Source organism: Microcaecilia unicolor, chromosome 1 (assembly GCF_901765095.1).
Source record: "Microcaecilia unicolor chromosome 1, aMicUni1.1, whole genome shotgun sequence".
Taxonomy (NCBI): domain Eukaryota; kingdom Metazoa; phylum Chordata; class Amphibia; order Gymnophiona; family Siphonopidae; genus Microcaecilia; species Microcaecilia unicolor.
Window position 1 is genome coordinate 315,376,631 of NC_044031.1, and position 27,799 is coordinate 315,404,429.

General features: G+C 43.3%; 1 protein-coding gene across 1 annotated transcript in view; it reads left to right on the plus strand.

Moving 5' to 3' along the window:
- The window catches only part of SLC22A23 (solute carrier family 22 member 23), a 411,540-nt gene that overhangs the window by 106,791 nt on the left and 276,950 nt on the right, over positions 1-27,799 (plus strand). The window contains exon 3 of the mRNA XM_030208530.1: positions 10,539-10,693. Coding sequence (XP_030064390.1) covers positions 10,539-10,693 — 155 coding nt within the window. The remainder of the gene's footprint in view (positions 1-10,538; positions 10,694-27,799) is intronic.

Below are 27,799 nucleotides of genomic sequence, written 5' to 3' on the forward strand. Positions count from 1 at the left end.
ATATCATGAACTAACAATTGAATATCACTAAAACATCTTAAAATTGTCGCTGCTAGAAACAGCAATTTTAAACGTTGTATTTGTGCTCATTTTTCTACAATAAAAACTAAATAAATACACTGTATACAATACAGATGGCCAAATTTCAGTGAGGATATCCTGTTTCCTGATGGGTTCATCTTAAATGTTGTTGTAATCTGCCTTGGGAAACCTGGTGTTAAAAAGATGATGGAATATATTGAAATTAAATGGAAGTTGAATTATACTCTCCTTTCATTGGGACACATGTAATCACATCTTCATCTGTTTTGTAGAACTTTAACTTTTAGATACACAAATGGATTATTCTGTTGTTTGAGCATGTTTCAGGGACAAGTGGTTTAGAAATCAAAATAATAAAAAATATTTTCTGTCAAATCTCATTTGTGGAAACATAACTAAATGGGCTATAAGCCCCTAATGCAGCCCATTGGTTTTCTTATATTTTGTTCTGGTGATGGCTCATACTGTGCCAAAACTGGAAATACAGTGAGACAGAATAATAGAATTCAGTAACATCTAAAACTTATTTTTTATGTTTTAATCATTTTTATTAAAAGCAAAACATGTCAAGAAAAAAAAAAAAACAGTAAACCACCCAACATGGCACAATAAAAACTTTTACCCCAAGAACCCTTCCCCTCCCGTACTCCCCTCCCTCCTTATAAGCCCACCTGATTGTTTCCACCCACCAAAATAACACAACAGATGTACAGATCAGTAGGACTGAAAGCATTTCATAACAAGTAAAGCCATAAACAACACAGTTTATACTAAATTGTTTAACCACACTTTGGTTTTGCCTTCAGTTTTAATAAGCAATACCATGTGCATATGTAAGGTCTAGATAAACAAATGTAAACAATATGTTTAAGGCATATGCCCTAAATATGTAATACTTGGTAGCAATCATTAAACAGTGATAAAATATTCACATAGGCAGCCAACAGATTTATTTTCCACTGAAAATAATCAACTTTGTATAAACTTGGCGACTTAATACTGTGCTGCTTGCTATTTTGTATTTTGGCGGTGTATTGTTTGCCTGCATAATAAAATCGCACTTGCAAATATTTTTCTGACATGGCTTTAATTAACAAATGCTACTATAAGTACATAAGTACACAAGTATTGCCATACTGGGAAAGACCAAAGGTCCATCAAGCCCAGCATCCTGTTTCCAACAGTGGCCAATCCAGATCACAAATACTTGGCAAGATCCCAAAAAAGTACAAAACATTTTATACTGCTTATCCCAGAAATAGTGGATTTTCCCCAAGTCCATTTAATAACGGTCTATGGACTTTTCCTTTAGGAAGCCGTCCAAACCTTTTTAAAACTCCGCTAAGCTAACCGCCTTTACCACATTCTCTGGCAATGAATTCCAGAGTTTAATTACACGTTGAGTGAAGAAAACTTTTTTCTCAGATTCGTTTTAAATTTACTACATTGTAGCTTCATCGCACGCCCCCTAGTCCTAGTATTTTTGGAAAGCGTGAACAGACGCTTCACATCTACCTGTTCAACTCCACTCATTATTAAGAGGCAGACATGGTCACTATGTATTTGGGTAATGACTGAGAAAAATACTATTATAAATTATATAACAAAGCATGAAGTTGACTTGATTAACTTCTGCTGTATATCAACCAGTAGTAAATAATAGTAATAAACAATATTAAGTGCATTTTTATAATATACTGCTGCATTCTTCAAAATAGAAGGAGCAAGTTCCCACAAACCATCTAGGCACAGGTAAAAAAAAAGCTTTCAAATCTCCCAGGTTTCAACCTAATACATGTTAAAGGTGGGATATGACTGTCATAAAATAAATAGATAGAAATTCTGAACGTTAAGCACCTGATTCTCATAACATGATGTCTGTTTTAGTGGCCCATTACCAGGAGAAAAAAATCTTTGCATGAATATAACACATGCTAGGGTGTCCCTGTAACCAGCCCCTCCAACCGACCACTGATTAAGATTTGTAATAAATTACTACTGTACCTATGAAAAGTTATCCCGTTTTTTTGCTTCCTCTGTGTACATCCGTATGCTGCACAAACTGGCATGTTTGAAAATATAAGTGAGATTAAATAAAATGCTACCAACAATAAAGAAAGACAACGTAGATGTAGCATCTCATAAGTTTGCTTGCTTTCTTTTTAGTATACGGGTATGAGAGCACCACTGGTAAAGGAAAACTCAGATTAACCTAATTGGTTTCAGCGTTTTGACATCACTTTATCTCCTGTCTATTAAACCTCTTTGGCTTAATCACTATGCTAAAAAGTTGTTTTGAGGATTTTCATTTTTGCAGGTCAGACCTGGAAATACTGTGTCATCTCATCTCATTTGATTACTCTAAAAGCATTTCCTTGGGATTTAGATAGTTTAACCCCCACCCCTCCCTAAAGAAAAAAAAAAAACCTCTGCCAAGGTTGGAGGAAAATAAATGGTGATGCTGTGTATGTGTCCACAGGCAAGGCTTCTGCCTAGGTGGAGCTGTGTGTGAGCCCCCTGGCAGGAGATTTTTGTAAAGAACATTTTCTCTTAAATTAACAAAATGATTGATTTGATTAAAGTTGTTTCGGAGCCTGTTGGGCTTCAGCATTGGGAACTGGATATTTCTAGTAACATGTTTGATACGATCCTTAACGACAGCAGTGCAGGTGTGGTGATTCACAGAAGCAGACTGGATATTGGAAAATAAATTAATTTCTGAATGCTTATGATACATGCTGTAGTAAATATTCCCTGTACAGAATGTGAAGAGTAACAGTTTCTGAATCCTGCTGCTGTTTCTGTGCCTTGTTTCCTTTCCCTGACACAGCAGCTTGCAATATGACTTTTTTTTTAAATTGCTATCTCGGAGGCCCAATTCTTATCTCTTTACAGAAGTCATTTCTCCAAATACATAGATATATTGGAGCAAGTTCAAGCTTTTGAGCTGCATAATATTTTTGAGTTGAGTATAATATTTTTTAATTATCTTAATGTCTCCCTTGGTGTTTATTTTATCACTTCTGTTCTGGAACAGTTTCCTTTTCATCCTGCTAGACCAGTCTAGACAAGTGGGTTGAATCCCCTGAGCATCTGATGGAGATAGATACTGATCTATTCCAGTGACGTCACCAGTATAAGGGAAAGGGAAATGGGACTTGATATACCACCTTTCTGTGGTATTTTGCAACTACATTCAAAGCGGTTTACATATATACAGGTACTTATTTTGTACCTGCAGCAATGGAGGGTTAAGTGACTTGCCCAAAGTCACAAGGAGCTGCAGTGGGAATCAAACCCAGTTCCCCAGGATCAAAGTCCGCTGCACTAACCACTAGGCTACTCCAACCAGGAATTTGCCAGTATTTCTGTACCAGTAGGAGGTGGTGTAGGTGTAGTAGGTCCTGGTAGGCCTGATGTCTGTGGGAAGTACTGCTCCTGGTGTTCAGACCACAGTACTTACTCCAGCTGAGTTTGGGGGTGAAGTTCCTTCCAGAGCCCCAAGCTCTAGCCCACAGGCTTTGGCTTGATGAGAGTCCCAGCTAAGGTCTTCACAGGACCCTTGCCAACAGGGGGGCGAACAGGTCTCCATACCCCAACCCCAGGTTTCTCTGCAGCACAACACAGAAAAATAGAAAGGGGGGTGGGGGGGAGGCAGCTTTAATTTGACCTGCCTTTATGCCCCTCTTGTTCAGAGGAAGAAGTTTTTTGAACCCCCCCCCCCCCAAAAAAAAAAAAAAAAAAAAAATTAATAAAGAGCAGAACCCTGGAGGGTTAGGTAGTGGACAGGCCTGGGAGGGATCCCAGTGAATAGTGGCCAGAGTTGGGTCCAGGGGTGGGAGATAGCAGCACTTTTCCATTGTCCCACATGTGCGTATTGGCTGACATTTTTCTCTCTGCAGGAGCCAGTGGCTTGGCACTGCCACTGGCTCACTATGCTTGGTATGAGATGGCCCGGTCTTGGTATCACCGGGAACTGTGTCTGGGGAGCCCCCAGAAGGGGGATCGTAGAGTTCCTGATCTCCCCAAGCCTGCTGCCATGATTCTCGTGAATGCGGTGGGTTTGATAGGAACAGCAGGCATGTTGCCACCATTCCCCTATTTTGCAGAGCACAGCAGGCAGTCCATTTCTCTGGTCTTGTGGGAGGGAGACAGGGCCCTTCACTTCCCTGATTTTGAACTTGGGAGGTTCTTTGAGGGGGGACCTCCCACAGGGCCTGAATGGATGGAGGCCTTGGTCCTACTAGGACCTGACCTGACCAGAGGGCATGTGCCTGCACTTATGGCCGCTTCCCCCCCCCCCCCCCCCCATTTCTGGGGCCAAAATAGCAAAAGTGTGGGGATTCTGCTTCAGGTCCTGAATGGCTTTGAATTCCTTGCCTGGGGATCCCTGGGGGCTGGCTGAGGAGACTGAATCTTCCTCCCATGGAGACTTCTTGGAGCCAGGAGACAGATCTGGTGGAAGAGGAAGACTCCCTGGTGGTCTTCCTCTTTCATTGGGAGGAGCTTAGCTCATCAAAATGTTGAAATGGTGACTGAGGTGTTGAATATGCCAGTGCAGTTGATGGCAGAGCCCTCAGGCCAAGGCCCTTTCCTTGAGGGACTCTGGAGGTCTCCTAAGGCCTGTCCTCTCCACAGTGCCCTTTCACAGATGGCATTAGCAGAACGGAAAGGCAGTTAGACGGGCTTTTCTGTCTCCTCAAGGTTGATACCGTGGTCAAGGCAGTGACCAAGAAGACCACAGGACTGGTCAAGGAAGGCCAGACACTCAAAGAGGCCCACAATAGGAAAGTGGAGCAGTGTTTTAAGCAGGCTTTTGCCTTGTTTGGTATTTTGAGCGCAGGTAGCGATCTGAGGGGTCTGTGTCATCCATGGATGCTGGGTGCATCAACTCCTAGTTTGGGGCAGCCTTCCTGGCAGATGTTCTCTGGCTTACTCTGCATTGCCTCTTGGTTGGTGGCTGCAGCTGTGCCACTAAGGTGTGCTTGAGCAGGCTTCTCTTTAGGGGGCTGGTTTGCTCTTTGGAGAAGACCTCAAAGTTGATGAAGGACCTGGGAGAGGCTAAGCACTAACAGCTTCTGGAGGACAGACTACAGTTAGCTTTTTGTTCCTTGAGTGGAGGGCACAGTCAAGGTATGGTGAGGGTTCTGTTTTGGCTGGCATACCTTAGGTTTTTCTATCTTGACTGAGACTCAATGTTGCCCTTTTATAGAGCATGGAGACCGAGGGATTCAGGTTCCACAGCCTCTGCTAGTTCCAGTAAGAGACTCCAGTGAGAGTCATTCGGGCCCCTTGGTGGTGCAGGTGGGAGCCAGTGCTCTTTATTTCACCAGAATGGACCGTATCATCTCCAACTAGGGGGTACTGGAGGTGGTGCACTAGGGCTATGCCCTGGAGTTCACAGAGCCAGTTTCCGATACCTTTATGGTGACTCCCCTGTGGTTCAAACTCAAAGGTAGGCAATGGAAGCTATACTACAGCACTTGTCATAGCTGGGAGCAGTGGAACCAGTGGAGGAGTAGCCTAGTGGTTAGTGCAGTGGACTTTGATCCTGGGGAACTGAGTTCAATTCCCACTGCAGCTCCTTGTGACTCTGGGCAAGTCACTTAACCCTCCATTGCCCCTGGTACAAAATAAGTACCTGAATATATGTAAACAGCTTTGAATGTAGTTGCAAAAACCTCAGAAAGGCGGTATATCAAGTCCCATTTCCCTTTCCCCTGTCTGAAAGAGGGGCAGAGGCGTTACTCCATCTTCATGATTACGAATAAGGTGGTTCTTTCAGACCCATCCTTGACCTCAAGGGGATCAATGTCTCTCGAATTCCGCATTTTCAGTAATCACCTACATTTGACTAAGCAAGTTTCCATCCTCTTTGGATCTGGCAGTAGCTTACCTTCAGTTGCTATCCAAAGGGGCTACAGGTGCTTTCCATGCTTCTGTGTCCTGGGCAGGCATTTTCAGTTTAGGGCCCTTCCCTTTGGCCTGGCAATAGCACCTTGCACTTTTTTCGTTTTCCCTAAGTTACGATGGTGGTGGCAGAGGCCGACTGAATGTGCTGGTCAGTCTCTAATTCATGGCATGGGGGTGGCCTGTGATGCTTTTAACATGTCCTCCAGGGCCTCTCTATGGGAAATGGAATGCACAGACTTACTTGGATGTGTGCTTTCAACCTAGACCCAGCGATTCAGGATAACCTGGCATAAAGTTGTGCTCTCAGTCTGGTCCACTGCAACCTCCTCTTCCAGGAGGTATTCGGGCACTGGATAGGGTAGACCTTACTGCTATAAAAAGTGTAGGGTCTCCTCCTTTCCGCCGTTCCCAGTCAGTCCAGTGCTTTCGCTCCTGTCTGAGGCAGCCAAGAGCTCAAAAGTCCTGGTCAGCACCCTACTCAAAGCAACGGACAAGCTTTTGACTGACTTTAGGAGTGCATAGCCACAGTAGAAGTAGCTGTATCGGATGACCTACTGGTGGGCTGAATTTTTGCCCTTGCAACCTCGGACTGTGGGTCCTCAAAATTGTTTGTTCGGGTTACTCGTCATGGGTGAAAATCCCCTCTAAATTGCCTCTCAAAAGTGTCAAATCTGAGCTCTCAGCACCAGGAATTGTTTCTACAGGAGCTCCTCTCTTTTGCAGGCCAATGCAGTCAAATTCGTTCTACCAGGGGAAAAACGGAAGGGATATTACTCCCAGGTACTTCTCAACAAGACAGGATTCCATCACATCCTAGACCTAAGGACCCTGAACAAGTATCTGGCCAAAGAAAAGTTCAGGATGGCTTCCCTGGGCGCTTTGATCCCCATGATCCAGATAAACGATTGACTATGCTCTCTGGACTCGAAGGATGTTTACATCCAGTGGTGTGCTGGAGCAGCCTCTCACAGGCTCTCGTGAGCCGTTTGTTAAGTTTTTAAGAATTTTGGGAGCCGGTTCTCCATGGTTGCTTTAACAAATGGATCCCAAAATGTGGGCTTGGGCCCCTCCTGAATTCTCTTTTACTTTGCTGGCGAGAGAGAGCCCCCGGTTAACAATTTACCAGCACACCCCTGTTTACATCTACAACCAATTCCATCCCCGGCCATAGGATGTATCTCAGATTTTGAGCAGGGAAACACCATTACCAATACCACACCTTGCCCTTTAGCCTCACATCAGCTCCCAGGGTTTTTACAAAATGTTTTGTGGGTCATTCCATGACAAGTGGTCTAAACCTTCCCACCGTCATGTCTCCAATTTTGTTCAAATTTTATCTGTTGCGCGAGTCAGGTGTTAAACAAAGTTTCCCAAAATTTGAGATCTCTAACTGCAATAGTTGCAGATCTAGACCCCCCTTTTCTGAAAGGTTGCCAGTCCATGAGCACGTAACATTTTCCAAAATGCCATTTTTGGGGTCTAATAAAATCCAAACACATTTATAAGAATGGCTAAAAAATTCAAATCCTGTAGTTTTTGATGCTAATTCCGATGAAATACATTTTAACATTATGGATGCAAAATCCATTCAAACAAGTTGACTCAAAATGTGCATCAAAATTGGTTGCGACTCATCGGAACATATTTGGACCAATATTCAGACCGCAACAACTTCCATTCAAACAAAGATACGGACTTGAAATTTTGAACAAGCATTATGCTTGTGCTGGACATACTACTGCCAGATTTGCAACTAACCAGCATCTATAACAGCCCTGCAGGATCTCTTCAAAGTTGGCACTGTCAGCGCAAATGGTAAAATGTACCAAAGTTCAAAGCCAATTATTAAAAAAAAGAGTCTGCCTGAATGAGCTTGTGAACAGTATCATCTGAAAGAGAAAATTGTGCTCTACAACACTGATATGTTTTTGTTTTGCAACGCCACCATTAAGTAGCCATTTACTCTCTGGACTCATGGGAAATAGCAGTTGAAGGAAATCATAGGCCTGTTTTCTGCTATTATGAATTGTACAGTCAGTGAGTGAAGGAATGTGGGGGGAGTACAGTAGCAAGCATTCAGTGATACACAAGTAGTGGAACTCAGACAGCTGTATGCTGTTAGCCACTTGGCTACTCCCCTTCATGGTTGTTTTTAATTGCAATTTTAACTCTGCAATTTTAACTCTGCAGTTTTGATTTCCTTTGCGCTTGCAGCTGAGTGAAAAAAATTATTTTTTGGGCTATAGCACTTGGAACCTTCATATTACAACTGTCTGTGGAAGTGTTTTCCTTTTTCACAAGTTTCCCTTGCCCAACCATTGAAATGACAGTCCTGGATCAGGAACCATTGCTCCAGTTTGTTCTTAAACAAGGTACATGTGCACCCTGAATCTGTCCCATAGGTGAAAAATGGCTAGACCTCTCCCCTTCCCCCAGAGGCTCTTTATGTTGTGGCTCAGTATTCCTAGCCCCAATCAGGCTGGAAATCAATCCTGAGTCTTTTGCTCGGTAGTGTACTGCATTTGCTGCCAATGCCACAGACCTTGTCCTAGAAACATAGAAACATGACGGCAGATAATGACCATATGACCCATCCAGTCTGCCCATCCTCTGTAACCCCTGATTCTTCCTGTTCCTAAGTGATCCCACATGCTTATCCCATGCCTTTTTAAATTCTGGAAGAGTCCTAGACTCCACCACCTCCACCGGGAGACCATTCCACGCCTCGACCATCCTTTCTGTGAAATAGTACTTCCTTAGGTTACTCCTAAGCCTATTCCCTCTTAACTTTGTCATATGCTCCCTCATTCCAGAGCTCTCCTTCATTTGAAAAAGGCTCTCTTCCTGTACATAAATGCCCTTGAGATATTTAAACGTTTCTATCATGTCTCCTCTCTCCCTCCTCTCTTCCAGCGTGTACATGTTGAGGTTCATAAGCCTGTCCCTATAATTTTTGCATTCAAGACCGTTTACTAATTTCATAGCTGCCCTCTGGACTGACTCCATCCTGTTTATATCTTTCCATAGGTGCAGTCCCCAGAACTGCACGCAGTACGCCAAATGAGGCCTCACCAGAGACTTATACAACGGCACTATCACCTCCTTTTTCCTGCTGGTCATGCCTCTATGCACCCAAGCATCCTTCTAGCTTTGGCTATCGCTTTTTCTACCTGTTTGGAAGCTTTAAGGTCATCAGACACAATCACCCCCAAGTCCCGCTCTTCCTTTGTATACTGAAGCACTTCACCCCCTATACTGTACCGTACCCTTGAAGTTTTGCGACCCAAGTTACTAATGCATTTTTTGGGATTAAAGCTTAGTTGCCAAATATTGGTCCATTCCTCTAGCTTGCCTAGGTCCTTCCTCATGCCATTCACACCCTCCAGGGTGTCCACCCTGTTGCAGAGTTTAGTATCATCCGCAAAGAGACAAACTTTACCAGACAGCCCTTCCACAATATTGCTCACAAAGACGTTAAAAAGAGCTGGCCCTAGGACCGATCCCTGCGGTACTCCACTACCGACATCTTTTTCTTCGGTGCAAGCTCCATTTACCGCTACCCTCTGTCTCCTACCATTCAACCAATTTCTTTTTTTTTTTTTTTTAATAATCTGTTTATTGGCATGGCATTAGACACGCAAGAGTACAAAAACCACAAACTTATTACAGAACTTGAGCAGACACATTTCTGTTATGGAAGACCTGCCAAACTTACATATTTAAATTTTTACTCCCCCCCCCATTCCCAATCCCCCCCCCCCCCCCCCCCCGTTCCCCATGCAATCAATCCCCAATCAGTTACTCTAGGTCCCATACCGAGGGCACTCGATCAGTCGCCTGTGCGGAACCGTGTCAAAGGCTTTGCTGAAATCCAAGTATACCACATCAAGTGCCCGTCCCACATCAAACTGTTTGGTCACCCAGTCGAAGAAGACAGTCAGATTTGTCTGACACGACCTGCCACTAGTGAAGCCAATGCTGCCTCAGGTCCCGCATTTCATGTAGTTCAAGAAATCTCACAATCCTCCTCTTTAGATGCGTTTCCATTAGCTTACTCACCACTGCGGTCAGACTGACAGGTCTGTAATGCCCAACCTCCTCCTTACTTCCACTCTTGTGCAAAGGAACCGCCCTTCTCCAGTCCACCGGGACCACAGAAGGGCGGATGTGGTCCTGTATTGTATGCTTCCTGTCTTTAAAAAAAAAAAAAAAAAAGTCTATATATGAGTTTACCCTTTCCTGGGATATCAAGCTGTTTCTTACAGTGAGAGATAGGGTATTCCTCACTGTATTGGATAGTTAAGAGAAGACATGGGGTAGAAGCTGGTTGAATTTGGTGTGTATGCTTCACATTGACCATGTGTAGGATGACGTAGTTTTAAACCACTGTTGACCTTCTTTAAAAACAAAACAAAAAATGCTTGCCAATCATTTTTCTTATGTATAAATTGCCATTGTGATTTAGCCATGGGTGTTGGTATGATGCTCTTAATTTGAAAATTGTTTTTTCTTGTACACTAGTATAGATGTTGAAAATCTGTTTTGTGCTTACCACCTTTCCTTCTTTCTTGCCTTTTCCTTAGGGTTGGCCGGCGGTTAGTTCTGCTCTTCTCCATCATCTTCATCCTGATCTTTGGACTCAGCGTGGCCCTTTCCGTGAACGTCACGATGTTCAGCACACTCAGGTTTTTTGAAGGGTTTTGCCTGGCGGGAGTAATCCTGTCTCTGTATGCACTGCGTAAGTAGCTTCTCCATAATTATGTACTAACGTGGGTGCCTTGCTGTCTGTCTCATTGTGGTGTCTGCCCATGGCACACACTTTTTCTTGAAGTTGCAGTATAGTCATTGCTGTCTGGTGCTCCTCCTGTTTGTGTTTTTTTTTTTTTTTTTTTTGCAGCCCCTTCAAATAGTTCTTAATGTGTGGCTTTTGCCTACACGGAGAGAGGCACCTTTTCTCCTCTGAAAGAAAACCAAAGCAAATGGCTAGGTAAAATGAAGTGAAACCCTGGAATTATTGCTCTATGTATCATTCCCTCAGGTTGAGAACTTGGGGAAAAACTGAGTAATAAAAGGAGGCATTTGGATGTAAACTAAAGGGTTTACACTCTAACTCTTCTCTAAGGGAGCTGTTTTTCTTTCTTTAGATGGGAAGAAAAAGGTCCCCTGTATATGCAGGCAGGTTTTATTTAAACATTTCCCTACAGAAACACCTTTTTCACGTAATATCCTTATGTTGTAAGGGATTATGTTCCGTTAAAAAGTCTCTTTATATATAGAAAAGGGGCATGTTAATCTTTTTGCCTTGTCTGATATAACATTTCTTCACAATTTGATTTGAGATAAATGTTTTAGGATTTGGTTTTTTTTCCTTTTCTATAAAAAGGCAGTTTTTAAAACTGGTCACGTTTCTGTTTGTATTGTCAACACGTATGGTTCATTTTTTAGTGGTTTGCTGATTGAGGAACTGTTTGTGTTTTAAGGTAATCTACCCCGGGATGCTGCAGATACTGCACACTGACAGAATTGGGGTTGGGAAATATTAATGTCTGTTAATTCAGTGTTGAGAAACCATGCCAGCCTTTGAAATAAAGCACCTGTGACAGTTTAGGCAGAATAAGATGACTGCTTAATACTGTGCCAGTGGAAATGGTGCTGTTGATGTACTGACTTCTTTGGTGCACACACTACCTGAATTAGTCACCCTAAATCTGTTTACATCTTTTGGTTCTCTGTGGTGTTTTCTTCATGCTATTTTTCAAAATGCCCTCATAATGCAGCTCTAGACCTCCTCCATCACTTATTAAATTGAGTACAACACCAGGAATGGTTGAATGTGCAGCCTATAAATTTTTAAATAAATCTTTGGGTGTAGATGCTCAGTTATGCAGGTAACATGGCTGTCTTTTGTGCAGTATTAAGAGCTGTTTATACCCAGTGTCCAGGTGCTTTTGTTAGTACCTCGGAGTTCAGAACTCAGGCCTTCAACTTAATTCCCAAAAGCTGCTACAGGTGTCTTCAGTTGAAGGCTTTTTAATATGTGGCTTTTATGCAATACAGAAGTGTAGTTAGTACCACAGCATGGTTGAGGTAGCAATGCTTGTAATACTAAAGCTGTTGGCTAACGTTACAAACACTTTGCGTATCATAGCCAGTCAGTGTCCAGCCTTTGGGGTGCTATTTCTAGAAACTGTGCTCATGATCTAGGCTTGATGAAGAGTTGGTTTCCACTGGTGGATTATAGAGCTCTGGAGTTTATTCGCAACACACAAAGTTTCTCAAATTCACAGATATCTTTGCAGTAAAGTGCAACGCAACATTTTTCACGCATAAACTGTTAGGGCTGAGATTTTTCTTGGTGTAGGTGAAGCTGAATTGGAGAATTCTCTGTTTAGAATGTTAATCTGTTTGGTCTCAAGGGGGGAGATATTAACGTGGGGCTGCAGAATAGGGCAGGCTCTTTCCCATTTTTGTGACATAGAGATTTTGGAAGGTTTGTCCTTTATTTGGTTCTTGCTGTTGTGGAATTTTCTTTCAGTATAATCGTAATTTTAGAAAGCATTTTGCACGTTACACAGAGAAAAGAGCTCTTGTAAGTGGCTGTATATATGTGCATGTAAGTATACACGCTGAAAGACAGCACTCAGGTGTTTCTGGGGACATAGTTTGGGTGGAGCCGGGGCAGAATTGTGATGTATATGTACATTTTTTAAAATGTGAGGTTACACAGAACAAGTATACATTTATGTAACAGATTGTGTACTACAGAGGCTAGTTCTGGGTGCTTGTGTTGTCTTTGTAAAATTAGGTGTCTCCCTCATTATGAAATCATCCCTTTGTGTTTAACATCAAGTTGATGTTATGGGACATATTGAAAAAAAGAAAAAAAAAGAATATCCAGGATGGTCATGTGACAAAGTGGTTTGTGAAGCTACAAGAGGTGAATGTGATTAAAAAAACTTGATCAATGTTCAGGACTGTCTTTGACCTCTCCACATGCCCTCCCCACTTATTCAGGACTGTAGTAAAAAGCCTAGCTAGGCTTGAAACTGGTGTCATGCACAAGCGAATCTTTTGGGTTGGACACCTAGCCCCCGGTGCAAATGAGCAATGCCTACATTTTCGAGTGCAACTTACCTTTAATGTTCAGATGGAAAGTTTTTACTCATTTTTCTTATTGATGAGCCTCTAGTTGGAGCAATAGCTGACTTTGCCTTGCCATATTCACCTGTTCACAAGCGCATACTAAAAGCTGTATGCTTAATTTCATGCTCTTATAGCGACAGTGGTAATGAAGAGAACACACTAAGAGTTTGCATCGTTATCATAATCAGTCTCTCTCACAGAGGCTATTATATCTTGTTTGTATAGGATGAAATGGTATCGGGCGAGTTCTCACCCGGACAGTTCTCACCTACCGATTCCCACCTAGGACAGTTGCCTCCGGGACAATTCTCACCAAGGACACCCCCCACCCCAGTCATTTCCCATCCACCCTAACCATTTTTTTAAACTGACCGTAGCTTCTTTTTTTATATTGGGTCCCATAAGTCCTGGTAATTTGTTTTAAATTGTAATCAGTGTGTCATTTTTCAGGGGCTGAATTAAGTTGAAACCTAGTTTAGGGGTGTTTGTGGGGGCTATTCCCCCCCCCCCCCCGACATGGACTGCAGTTTGTATTTATTCGTTTACTTATTTATGACATTTAGTTCCCAGATTAAACATGAATTAGGTTGAAGCCTAGTTTTTTTTTTTTTTTTGGGGGGGGGGGGGCATTCCCCCCCCCCCCACATGAACTGCAGTTTGTAGTTATTTATTTATTTACGTAGATCTCGGATTAAACATGAATTAGATTGACACCTAGTTTGGAGGGTGTGGGAGGCATTGTCCCCCCCCCCCCCCCCCTCAAATATGAACCGTATGACTGGAAGGGGAAAGAGATGTGTAAATAAAGATAATGTTGTGAGGGGGGGATGAGTTACTGGGCCCCCCCCCCCCAAACAATCTGTAAGAGGAAAGGGAGAGAGATTACTTGTCCTAGTATGTTTTGTATTTTTTGAGTTATGGGTGGGAATTGGTAGGTGGGAACTGTCCAGGTGGGAGCTGACCTAGAACCGATGAAATATTATTTGTGTTTGTAGATGTAAGGAAGAAATCATGGTGCCTACATTTCTGGAAGCAGTTTACTACTTTTTAGGAGGGAAAGCCTCTTGATAACCTCTTGCAGTTGTCTGTATCCAGCAATAAAACGAGCCTTGGCTAAGTTTTGATTTTAGCTTTATATTTTAATATTTACATTCAGGTACAGTAAGTATCTTCTTGTCCTTGGAGGCTTACAATTTTGTTTGTACCTGAGGCATTGAAGGGTTAAGTGACTTGCCCAAGGTCACAAGGTGTGTTGGTGGATTTGATCCCCAACTTCCCCTGGTTCTTATCCCACTCTCTCATCGTTAGTTGAATACACCACCCTACACCAGAGCACAGTAGCTTGGTGTATACTAGAACTGAAAATTTTCAGACAAAGGTAGACAGAATATTGTGGCCAGTGCTTTAATAAAGGAGGCAAAGTAAGGGGTATTTGAGGCTTTACATTTGGAAGCTTAGCAGCCTGCCTCTATCCTAACCCGCCCCTCTTTCATCCAGAGCTATGCAGCCACCCTCCAAGAGACCCATCTTACCTACAATTCACCTATCCTTTATTCTGCTTTTCCATCCTTAGCTCCTGTACTGATAAAGGGGGATCATTTGTTTATATCGCTGAATTTAAGCAACTGACTGAGGGGGTTCAGGGGAGAATCGGAATATCTGAACATGGCAGTGGTTTCCAGTTTTTTATTGCTTCCAAAGGTCTGGTAGAACACAGTATGATTCTCTCTCACAACCGTCAGACTAACTTGTGTAGTGACAGGGCTCTGGAATCAGTGCAGCAAACCTTTGGCTCTGACTTCTCTATTTTTCTCCTGTCTGACTCCAACGTCTATGTATAGTAAATCTAAGAGAAATTTGATTAATTACAAAAGCATAGGATATTTCTGTATTTACAAACTTAGGACTAATAGATTACAAAATATATTTATTTGAAGTTTGAATAAAGAACCTGAACAAAAAAAAAAAATATATATATATATATATAAGTATAAAATTATAAATTTACCACATATTATAATGTAAGTTTTATTTTTTAAAGCTGGAGTCTGAGTTGGTACATTTTTACTGACACCGACTTCAACTCCACCCAAAGTTGCTTCCGACTTGGACACCGTGACTCTGACTCCACAGCCCTGTGTAGTGAGCAAAGTTATGGAAAAAAATAGTGCAAAAGGAAAGAAATAGTTCATGGGACTCCAGGCATCATGATTTCCTGAAGGCAGGGTCCTGTCTTCAAAGTAGGTAAGGCAGAATACTTGTTTGCTCTTAAGTTAAAAAAACAAGCAAACCAAAAACCATGCTCATTTTATCCTTATGGAAAAGGTGAACACAGGAACCCCGATAACACCTTCTCCTCCTGGATGTGGTAATTGCATTTTTTCTTTATATTTGTGTTCCTTAATTTTATTCTGTTGAATTATCCATGTTACGGCAGGAATCCAAAGGCCATGTTCAGAGAGAGCATGAGCAAGGTTAAAATTTGCTGCTGCATCCTTATAATAAGCTGATGCAGGTTGACAGGTAATGTGTCTCCACTGCAGATTGCTGCTAATTAAGCATCAATTCCAGCTTCTCATTTGCTAAGAGTGCATTATAGGTGCACTCCTGAATGCATGCTGAGGGCCTGATGCACTAAATTCCCCAGAAAGAACCGTTTGCTAGTTCCACCACGGTAAAAATTACTGTGGTGGAAATAGTGAGCGATTGTCAAAAACACAAAAACAAATGCAGATGAGCAGCACAGACTTTTACTGTGTAGCTAAAGCCAGCACATACGCAGGGCAACCAGTTGCTAAGTGTGGCTGCTATGCACATGCCCAGAACAGCTCCCCACGGCATTCCATAGCTTTCATACACCCATACAAGCTGCGTGTATGAAAGCCATGTGTAGCTTCCTCCCCCCTCCCCCAAGCTTTCAAGTCGCCACAGCTGGGGGGGGGGGAGGGAGAAGTTAAAAAAGATCTTTGAATTTTTTACTATCCATCGCACCTTGGAGCTTTGACATCCTTTCGCCAGTTTTTCTTCATGGGATCTGCCTTCCAATCCCGATGACCCCAGAGAGCTGCTTTCTATGATTCCAGCCAAGAACTGTTACTGCAGTAGGAGAGGGGTTAAAATGGTGAAAGAAGCCAGGGTAGTTGCAAATGGAAGCTTGAAGTGTCGCAGCCCCAGCAGAGGCCAGCTCTGACATCCCACAATAATGTCCTGACAAGTTTGTAAGCATATAGCAACACCCGACCTCCCCCCCCCCCCCATAGCACAGATCTGCAGTGACTGCACAAGCCGTTCTAGACCTCCCATAAATTTTTTTTTAGCACTAAAGGTAGGTGTTCCTTTATGTGCATTGCTCGGAAATGGCTGTGTATCCCTCGGAATGCACATTTGAATACAGATAAGCCCATTTAAATACATTAGCGTGCTATTATCGTTGACTGCTGCCAGGGATGTTAAGAAGCCTGCAGAGCCCCTTTGTGCGTTTCCCTGTTGAATAATGTATTCGCTAAACCGGCTGGAACCAGTCAAAGCACGTTGCTGGCTCAGTAATTTTAGTGTATCTAAAGGCCATTGGCAGCTGCCCCTGTATTTAAATGGTCATTTTACAGGCACTGTGAGACCCTGTGCTTGATGTTTTGCTGCCTGAGAGATAGGACCTGTTAAGGCAGTGCACGCAGAGCCCCAGTAAATAGCTTTGTAAAGGGCAACAAGATTTTTAATGCAGAGAGCTGTCAGAGCAATTGAGTGAGCTGCTAATTTACAGTGTGCTTTCAGTTTCCACAGCAGCCCTGGTCCATTATTTTCAGAGTAAAAATAACCTTAGGTGTGATTTCTTAACCCTTTTCTCTTGATCTACAAGGTTTCCAGGGATCAATAATGATAGATGCTTAGTGCAGCATTGCTGGTGTACACAGTGCTGTACATACAGTAATTCATATAGCTGTAGAGTCAGAGGCAGAAAGCACACAGGTTAAAATTTGAGTTTATAGGCTTCTATTCGGCAAAATTCTGAGGTTAGGGTAAAAATAAGGGTCCGAGCCAGATATTGCCTGAGTTGCCCCTGAATATTTTATGTGCAGTAGTTTGAATTAGGCTTCAAAAGTACAATATTTGGCACTGAATAGTCTTGTGTTAAGTGTGGTTTTCCTATCAAAATAATCCACTTGTATTTACTTCTATGGTTGCTACACCATCAGAAGTTTAGCTCTAGTATAAGCACTTGTGTGCTAGAGAGTAAAGCATCAAAGTCATCAGTCAGATTTGTTTTTTTTTTCAAATTTTTTAAAAAATGTATAAACTAGTTAACTTTTTAACTTGTACTAGAGCTGCATTTCTGATGGTGTGGCTATAGAAGTCAACTTTTGGATAGGGGTAGATTATTTTGAGTAGTTTTTGAATTAGGAGCGTTAACTGATGCACTCAGAACAGTTTTAGCTCAACATTCTCCCGCACCCTCTTCCCCCCCCCCCCTAACACCACACCATAGTCAAAGCTATTGGGTTAAACTTGGCTGCAACTTTATTTACAACACCTTTGCAGCAAGGAGTAGCCTAGTGGTTAGAGCACCAGTCTTGACATCCAGAGGTAGCCGGTTCAAATCCCACTGCTGCTCCTTGTGATCTTGAGCTACTACTGAAAAAGGTGTGAGCAAAATCCAAATTAATAAATAAAATAAACTTCTAATCCGAGCCACTATGATTAGGGGCCAACATAAAACCACATAACTGTGTGTCCCCTCCCCCAAATACCCAGCCGGGTTAGAACCAACAGCCAGCCACGGCCTGGCACAGCTGCTCTTCCTTACCCACATTGCTCTCTCTTTGCTTGACCCAATCATTCCATCTTTGGCAAATTCCTTCACCCTCCCAGAAGAATCCAGGGATTACTGTTCCTCTCCTCGCTTAAGATGCCCTCCAAAGCTGCACCCCCACAGTTCCAACAGCTTAGATTGTCTTTCACCCCCAGTATGGCCCCTACTGGCTTGGGTTTTCTGCCTCCATGCTGCGACAGCAACAGTTTTCGCCACAACCCAAAGTAAAACAATAAAGAATCGATACCTACAAATTCCTGGGTTGGGCAGGAGGGTTAGATGCACAGTCTCAGCCTGCTCACTGCTGCTCCCCACACACGCAAAGGACCCTGCAAGGAAAATTTGCACCTGGCAAACCGATCAGCACATGTGGGGTTTGAAAAGTCCTTGTGCGCACCCAGATTCACCAGCTGCAAACGCATCCCACCTCCATGCACCCCCTGCCCGCCTTCCCCTGCCATAACTATGCACGTGCACTGTAACACTACAGGTGAACTGCGCAGGCTGTCCCTACCCTCTGCCCAGTTATTTCCAGCTGCTGGGATGAGCCCAGCAGCTTCTCCATGTGACCCCATTTTTTCTGTAAATGAAGCTTGTTCTTGGTTTTTATGAATTGTGACCGTCTTTGGGAAAAAGGTGATTAAAGTAGCAGATCCAAAATGTTGAGAGTGGCTGATTTTTCATGTCATGGGTCCGTAAGCAGTCTGAAAAAGTTGCATGTTTGAACTTGAACTTCTGTAACTTTTTTTTTTCTCTCCTCATAAAAGGATGGGCTTTGAGCTGTTACATATTGTTTGGTCTAACATAATTCTTTAAAGCCTCAACTGAGAAGAAGGCAATTTCTTCAGCTAAAACCTAGAGTTTTAGCTATTAGAGCTACATTTTTCAGACAGGTGCACAAGAGGTGTTCTTATTGATCCTCCTTGTTGAGGGTATAGGCCAAGGAAGAGAGGCTTGCATCCTGGAGATGACTATGTGGCTGCATAGATGGTATTCAGAGCATTTTGGCTTCCTAGACCATGGGATGCTTTTCCAAGGGTTGCTGAGCAGAGATGGTGTCCATCTATGAAAGAGGAGTAGTAGTATCTTCAGCAGCAGACTAGCTAAGCTATTGAAGAGGGCTTTAAACTGGAATCATTGGGGCAGGTTGATCAAAACCCCCAGGTAAGTACAAGCACTCAGTGAAGCATTAAATACCTCTACACAAATAGGAAAAAAAAAGGCAATGTCTGGAAAGTAGTATATACTAATGTCTGGAGTATGGAAAATACTGTTTGAGGCTGATTTGGATTTAGAGCCGATCAGAGACATGGTACCAAGACTGGGATATAGTTATACCGGCCTATAATCTGTTCAGGAAAAACAGAGTAGGAAGAAAGGGAGGGGGAGTGGCATTATGTATTAAAGATAATATTAAAGCCACACAAGTGCAGGACCTACAGGGTAAGGGGCATTGTGGGTGAATCTGGAAAGAGGGAATGGCAAATATATTTTACATTGGAGTGATATACAGGCTGCCTCCACAGACAGAAGTGGACAGAGATTTAATTGAAGACATTCAAAATATAGCTGTGAAAGGGGAAGTACTAATAGGTGATTTTTAACATGCCAGATGTTGACTATTGTGGGGTCTTTTATATGAAGGGAGATCCTTGATTCTCTACAGTGGGAACTATTCCAGCAGTTGGTAATGGAAGCCTTGCGGGATGGGGCCATACTGGACTTAGTGCTTACTAATGAGGAGAGTATTTCTGATGAGGAAAGGCTAAAGAGGTTAGGGCTCTTGAGCTTGGAAAAGAGATGGCTGAGGGGAGATGATATTGATATCTACAAAATCCTGAGTGGTGTTAGAATGAGTAGAAGTGAATTAAGGTTTTTTTACTCTTTGAAAAAGTACAAAGACTAGGGGACACTCACTTAAATTACATGGTACTACTTTTGAAACGAACAGGAGGAAATATTTTTTCACTCAATGAGTGAGGATGTGGTCTCAATGTTTATTGTATCTGGGTTTAGTAAAGGTTTGTACATGTTTCTGGAGGAAAAGTCCATAGTCTGTTATTGAGATTGATATGGGGGAAGCCACTGCTAGCCCTAGGATTGGTAGCATGGAATGTTGCTACTAATTGGGTTTCTGCCAGGTACTTGTGACGTGGATTGGCCAGTGTTGGAAGCAGGATACTGGGCTGATGGACCATTGGGCTGGCCCAGTATGACTATTCTTATGTTCTTATGACAAACCCATTTACATAAGATATTTGCATAAATTTGCATATGATTTTGTGATTTTGTTAACTTCATGATTTTGATTTGTTACTATGTAAGCTGCATAGAGCTTGCGATGAGTGGGAATTGTGCGGGATACAAATGTAATAAATAAATAGCTAAAATAAATGGAAACTTTATTGTGTACACCTGCAGATAGCAAGTGAGCTTGAAGTGCTGAGTGCATACCCTCTCGAGCTCTATTCAGTTTGTATTTACTTCTCTCTACCCCAGCATTACACTCTTTCTTCCTGGGCCATGACTGAAGATATAAAGGCAGCGTTGTTATGGGCCCTGATTTGAATGTGAAGTTAGTGCCAGCTAATCTGCTGAAAAAAAGTAATTTTTTTCAAACCCTGCTTATCTACAAAAACCTAGTTTAAGAGCATTAATTACTATGGGCTGCTAACCACCTGGGTAATTTAAGAATTTTACACGCTGAAAGTGCTAGGGATATGCATTCATTATCACACATTTGATTCTTTAGTGTACATTAAACAAATTTAATGCATGTTATTAGCATGCCTAAAAAGGTTCAAATTAACCAAAAAATTATCCCCAAAAAGGCCAAACCAAAAAATGACCTGAAAAATTTTGTCCTGTGCACATTCCTAGATAGAACTAGAGCAGCGCTTATTATACTTACTTTCTGGGACTACAACCTCTTTTTTTTTATAGCCTCAAAGCATGTGACTCTCTTTTTCCCCCTACTCCCACCCCCCAGGGCTGGTCTTAGCAACTGTGGGCCCTGTGCAGACCAGTTTGGTAGGGTCCCCTGCCCCACTTAGCCCCGTTCCTTGTTGATAAGATGTGTTTTAAAATAAAGACAAATCAAGCAAAACTTGTACAGAAAAACTAATTCAAATAAGCACAATGCTATCATAGGAAGACAGCTCTGTAAATACTACACAATACCCTAAAACCCCAATACACTAACTACTGAGAAAAAATGAACAGGACTGCTACTGATCTCTACACAAAAACTACATGCTAGCCTAGCAGAATAATGCACCTTGCTCACATATGCGAAACACAGGTTGTCAAGAAATATGAAACAAGGAATAACAGACCAGTAGTAGAGATACAAAGGCAAAAATCTGAACAGGAAAACACAAGGCGTCAGCCTCTGCATATTCAGCAATACTAGAGAAACAGAAATGGAAATACAAAATATCAGAGATGTATATTTTCCAAAGCTGACGTGTCAACTGATAAATTCAAAAATAAATAATTTTTTACTGCCTTTGTAGTCTATTTTATTTTTACATTTGATTCTGTCAGTGTCTCTTCTGCTTTTCCTGGATCTCCTGTCCATTTCACATTTCTTCTCTCTCCATGTCTGCTATCCATCTCTGTGTTCCATCTGTCCTGTCCAGCATCTCTCCTCTGTGTTCCTGTTCAGCATCTGCCTTCTTAGCATCCCTATCCACTCCTTTTCTAGCATTGCCCTGTGTCCCTTATTCTTATTCCATGCCCAGCATCTCTTGTGTCTGACCTGTCCGTCCTCTCTCTTTTCCCTTCTTCCCATACTCCATAGGTTCAGCATTTCTTTTATTCCCTGCCTCCCCTTGTGGTTTGAAATAATTTCTCTCCGTCTGTAGGTCCAACACTCCTCCTCTTCTGTTCTACTTCCCACCCCCCGATCCAGTCCTGGTGCTTCCCTCCTCCAGTCTGGTCTCTCTCTCTCCCCTCTTGTGCTCCCCTTTCTTGCAGGTCCAACCCCCCCTCCCCACCCATCCAGCACATCTCCATGTCCCTCCAACTCCCTCCTGGTCCAACACATCTCCATCTCCCTGCAACACTCCCTCTCCTCCTGGTCCAGCACATGTCCATCTCCCTCCAGCACCCTCCCCCTAGCCCAGCACATGCTTATCTCTCTCTAGTCTTCCCCATCCTTTCCCCTCCCGGGTTTAGCACATTTCCTTCTAGCAGACCCCCCCTCCCACCCAGCATATATCCACCTCCCTCCCTCCCTTCCAACGGGTCCAACGTATTTCTCCCCCCCCCCCCACTCAATACATTTCTCCCAACCTAAAATCCAGTATCTCTCCCTCCCTCCCAGATCCGCTAAAGTTTCTTCATCCCCCTTCCCCAGCGCTGGCTGCGATTAAGACCTGCTGCTATGGCTGGCTTCGGGGCCTTCCCTCTGCTGCTCCCACCTCGTCGCCTTCCTGTTGAGGTAACATCCTGTTTCCTGTGTAGTCCTGTCCCTTGCCCCGGGGGGGGGGGGGGGGGGGGGAGACACTTCAGCCCTAGTGGCTGGGCTAAGAGAGACAGACTTAGATGTAGGCGCAACCAGTAAAAATCTTTATTGGTATTTCACTAAGCCAATACAAAATAATTGTTCTCTCTGGAGCAGGTTGTCACCCAGTAGCCAGATGCACAGACTGAATAACAAAATCTGCTCAGCAAAACTTTCTCAGTTTTCATTTATATACCGTTATAAGTTTCATCCTAAATCATGTGATTTCTCCTAATTTAACTTGTGTTCATATATGGATTTTCCTGTTTCCTTCCATTACACTATTGTAATGATATTGTAATGATATTCTGTTATTTTTTATATATATACAAAAATGACAATTTATTCTATCATCCTCCCCTGCTTGTGTTCACATGCACACTTAGTGGCCATTGGCTAATCCCTTATCAGTAAAGCGTGATCCCTGCATGCAAAAACCATGTAGCAAACAAGTAGTATGAAACACCTGGTGTCCTTCTCTCAGAACACATATTTCCGGTGGAACATCTTGGACTTTGCAGGGTCCTCAGTATCTCGTCATCATCAAGGTTATATCCATATGTATCTGCCATATATGGGCCACATAGCCTCAGTTACTCCTGAGTTTCACCTGGACGTGTAACATGTACTTTCCATTACTGATCAAGCACTGTGCTTATGTGCAGCTGCAGGGAGAAACTAAAATTATGCTGATGACAGCAAATCTGAGGGCTAGCAGGCCCATCTTACAGGCCTAGTATAGGGAGGAATATACATTCCGCATGGGCAGGACCGGCAGAGGGAAGGCCCCGACGCCAGCCACAGCAATGTGTCTTAATCGCAGCCTCTGGCATCGGGAAGGGAATGAAGCAACTTTAGCGGATCCGGGAGGGAGGTAGAGATACTGGATTTCAGGTGGGGAGAAGGAGAGAGAGGTACATGCAAGGAAGGCCCTGTTGCCCCTGCCTAAGACCAGCCTTGCCACCCCATGGAGGTGCAGGCTTGTGACATATGGAGAACCTGACCAGGTCATAATCCTGTATGTAGGTTTTATAACCTACAATTTGGGAATCCTTCACTAGAGGTTAGTGCAGTGGTTCCCAAACCTGGTCCTGGAGGCACTCCAGCCAGTCAGGTTTTCGGGATATCCACAATGAATATTCATGAGAGAGATTTGCAGCACTGCCTCCACTACATGCAAATCTCTTTCATGCATATTCATTGTGAATATCCTGAAAACTTGACTGGCTGGGGTTGCCTCCAGGATCAGGTTTGGGAACCACTGGGTTAGTACCTTGTTGCAGACCTTAAAATGTAAGGACACAACTTGTGAGGTGACTCAGTATTTGTCCAGGTGTCATAACTTCATGCTCTGAATGTTTGCACATTTATAGCATTTTCTTCAGTGCAGGACAGCTGACAAAATGACCAGTTAAGATGAGGAGGAAGATCGTAAAGGACAAATGAGTAATTTTATTTGGACACGAACATACACACATAATCTCTCTCTTTTTAACCTCCCAGTTATTAAACAATAGTGCCTGTTTAAACAAAACTTTTATTCATTTTCATTTGCAAGAGTAAATATTGCGTGAGACCGTCCTTACCTTATATTTGTCTAAATATAGTAATGTAGGTTAGGTAATTTTAAATGGTTGAATAAGAGAGCTTCTAAGTAATGCTGTGGCAGTGCATTTCATAGGTCTATCTCCCAGAAATGCAACCTAAGCAATAATAGGAAAAGCTGCTTACTCTGCCCTTGAGCGCAATTGCATATTATTCACTCTGCTTATCTCACCTCTGAGCATATCTCGGCAGTAATGTCAGTGTGATGCCTTTAACGTCTTATACAAGCCCCATAACATGAATATGATTGATTTGTAATGCGATAAATGTTGATGTTAAGTTCTGTGAATAGTTGCTTGCATACTTGGAATTTTGAAAATTTCTTTTTGAGATCAGCAGGACCTCTTCTGGGATACAAGAGGTTGTGCCATTGATTTACACCCTTGGAATTGTCATAGCCTGGCACATGTGAACTTGTGTTCCTCAGAGAGCTATTACCAGACACATTAGAGTGCAGCGCTCCTGTTCAGTCCTTACTGCATTCACTAGGAAAAGGGGAATTGGCTACTTCCATACTCCTCTGTAACCCTAAAGACAAAGCACCCAATGTCATCTGACCCAATATTCTGTAATTTCATATTTTCAACTCGTGTATCATTTGTCGAGCAGTTTCTGCCTTGTCGTCAGAAGTCCGTATATATGATTAGAAAAAAAATTCCAATTCCTGTGGTCCTCTTATCATCCCATCAGCCCTTTCTGAGAATTGAAACTAAGAGCACAAGGGTCTGGCACTTGGGTTTTGTTTGAGCATCTGTCTAGTGAAAATATCTGGGACATGCATATTTTTAAAGATTTGAGATGTCTGACATTTCAACACTTGCCCCATTTATGAATTTTTGCTGATGTAACACAACACAGTATATGACTGCAGATAAAGAAGCGTATGGTCCATTCATTCTGCCCAATAAGGCGGCCTGAGACACACCACATATAGACAGTTAAATATAATGCAGTCTTGGAAGAGTAACGTTTAAATTAGAAGTATTTCTAACAGTGTTTAACTTGCTAATTTCAACATTAAGATGTCTTCTCCTTCTTCTTGAGATGCACAGCACTCTCCCTCATAGCATATGATATCAAAGTGATATACCGAACGCAGACTTGATCTTCATCTGTCTTTTGCCATTTGTGGGACACAGACTGTAGAAGTGTGGCCAGCATAGGCCTTAGTTCTCAACTACTCTTACCCAACATAACACCTTAACAGCCATGTTTTTTCCCCCCATCTTCTATTTAGGCATCTCATTTGTTTATCCCATGCATTTTTTAATTCCCTCAGCATTTTAGTCTCCACAACCTCTACCAGGAGGGCATTCCAGGCATCCACTACCTTCTGTGAAAAACTATTTCCTGACGTTACTCCTAAATGTCCTGCCCTGCAAACTCATTGTCCTCTAGATCTACCACTTTGCAGTTTCTGGAAGATTTGTTTGTATGTTAATACCTTTCAAGCAGTCCATATCATATCTCCCCTATTTCTCCTTTCCTGTAAGGTATACTTATCTGGATCTTCTAGTCTCTTCTCATACATCTTTTGGCATTCCGGACCACTTCAAGCCTTTTTTTTTTAATGTCCAGAGATATGATTTAAAAAACTGAATATTTAAGTGGGGCCTCACCAACAACTTTTACAAGGGTATCAATACCTCTTTTTTTTTTTTCTTTTTCTGCTGGTTATACCTCTCTATTTGCCACCTTGAGGTCCTCGGTCCCCTTTCCTGATCTGTGCACATCAGTCTCTTCCCCCCCCCCCCCCCCCCCCCAGCACATGCTGCTGTTTTGGATCTCTACACCCCAAGTGCATCACTTTACAAATTTTAACTGCCAAACATTTGACCATTCTTTTGGGTTTTGTAGATCCCTTCCCAGGGTGTCTCCTTAGTTGCAAATTTTGGTGTCATCCTCAAAAAGACAAACTTTTGCCTTCTAATCCTTCAGCATTGTTGCTCACAAATATATCAAATAGAATTGGCCCTAGTTCCGATTCCTGAGGCGCTCCACTACTTACCTTTCTGTTTGCTGAGCAAATTCCATTTACCACCACCTTTTGTCTGTCGTCCTATCCAGTTTACCACTTTGGATCCTGTCAGATTCATTTGCCATGATTTTCCTTTGGTAAAACCATTTTGCCTCAGACCTCATAACCCATTGGATTCCAGGAAATTCACCATCCTTGCCTTGAGCACTTTCTAATCACTGAGTTAAGGCCTGTAGTTTCCCACATCATCTCGGTCTCCAGTTTTGTGAAGAAGGACCTCATCCACCCTCCTCCCATCTCCAAGAATTTATTAAATCTGTAAGAGGGCCCCGCCAGAACCTCTCTGAGCTCTCTCAAAATTCTGAGCTAGATCTCATCTGGCTCCATGGCTTTTTTTTTTTTTTTGTCACTTTCCGTTTTTCCAGGTGTTCATGAACACTTTCTTCCGTAATGGTGGGTATCTAGTTCATTCTCATATATACCTATATCTAGTGCTTTTTTTTGTACCGGCACCTTTTTTCTGCGGTCCGGCTCACCTGCCCCTCTCTTCTGTTCGTGCACCCGGCCGTGCTCCCTGCATTGCAAAACTCTTGTTTACCCGAAGTTGCAGCGAACAGGCAGTGAAAGCAGCAGGCAGGCTTGCCTCCTCGTCGCTCACTTCGCTTCCCTCTCAGCGTGTCCCGCCCTCGCAGAAAGGAAATTACATCAGAGGAGGGTGAGACGCGCTGAGAAGGAAGGGAAGTGAAGCGACAAGGAGGCGAGCCTGCCTGCTGCTTTCACTGCCGGTTCACTGCGACTTTGAGTAAACAAATGTTATGCAACGCAGGGAGCACGGCTGGGTGCACGAACGGAAGGGAGCGGGCAGGTGGGACTGGGGTTTGAATAATCTCGGGGGCAGGTGGAGGCTGGGGCGAGTCAGTGGACATGGAAGGGAGGGGGAGGATAGGTGGCAAAAGAGAATCGCTGGACATGGATGGGAGAGGAGGACAGGGGAGAGAGGAGAATCATTCTGGACATGGAGGGGAGGGCAGGGGAGAGAGGAGAATTGCTGGACATGGATGGGGAGGGGAAGGCAGGGAAGAGAGAATTGCTGGACATGGATAGGAGGGGAGGACAGGGGAGAGAGGAAAATCGCTGGACATGGGGGGAGGGCAGAGGAGAGGAGACATGCTGGACATGGATGGGAGGGGAGGGCAGGGCAGGGGAGAGAGGAGAATCGCTGGACATAGATGGGAGGGGAGGGCAGGGAAGAGAGGAGACATGCTGGATGTGGAGGGGAGGGCAGGGGAGAGTGGAGAATCGCTGGGCATGGATGAGAGGGGAGGGCAGGGGAGAGAGGAGAATTATTGGACATGGATGAGTGGGATAGAGGAGTATCGCTGGACATGGATGGCAGGAGAGGATAGGGGATAGAGGATAATCGCTGGACATGGAAGGGGAGGGCAGGGGAGAGAGGAGACATGCTGGACATGGATGGAGGGGAGGGAAGACAGGAAGGAGATGCACATGGATGGGAGGGGCAGGGGAGAAAGGGGAGCAGGAGATATGCTGGACTTGGATGGAGGAGAGGGGAGAGAGAATTATTGCTTTATATGGATACAGGGGAGGGAAGAGAGAGGAGAAATGCTGGACATGGAAGGGAGGAAAGAAAAAAGAACATGCACATGGATGGAGATGAGGGAAAGAGAAGAGAGGAGAAAAACTGCACATGGATGGAGAAAATAGGCAAAAGCTGGATCTACGCTATACCTCCTCCAGTCAATTTCACGGAGGAGGACCCAGCTTTTACTTATGGATGCAGGGC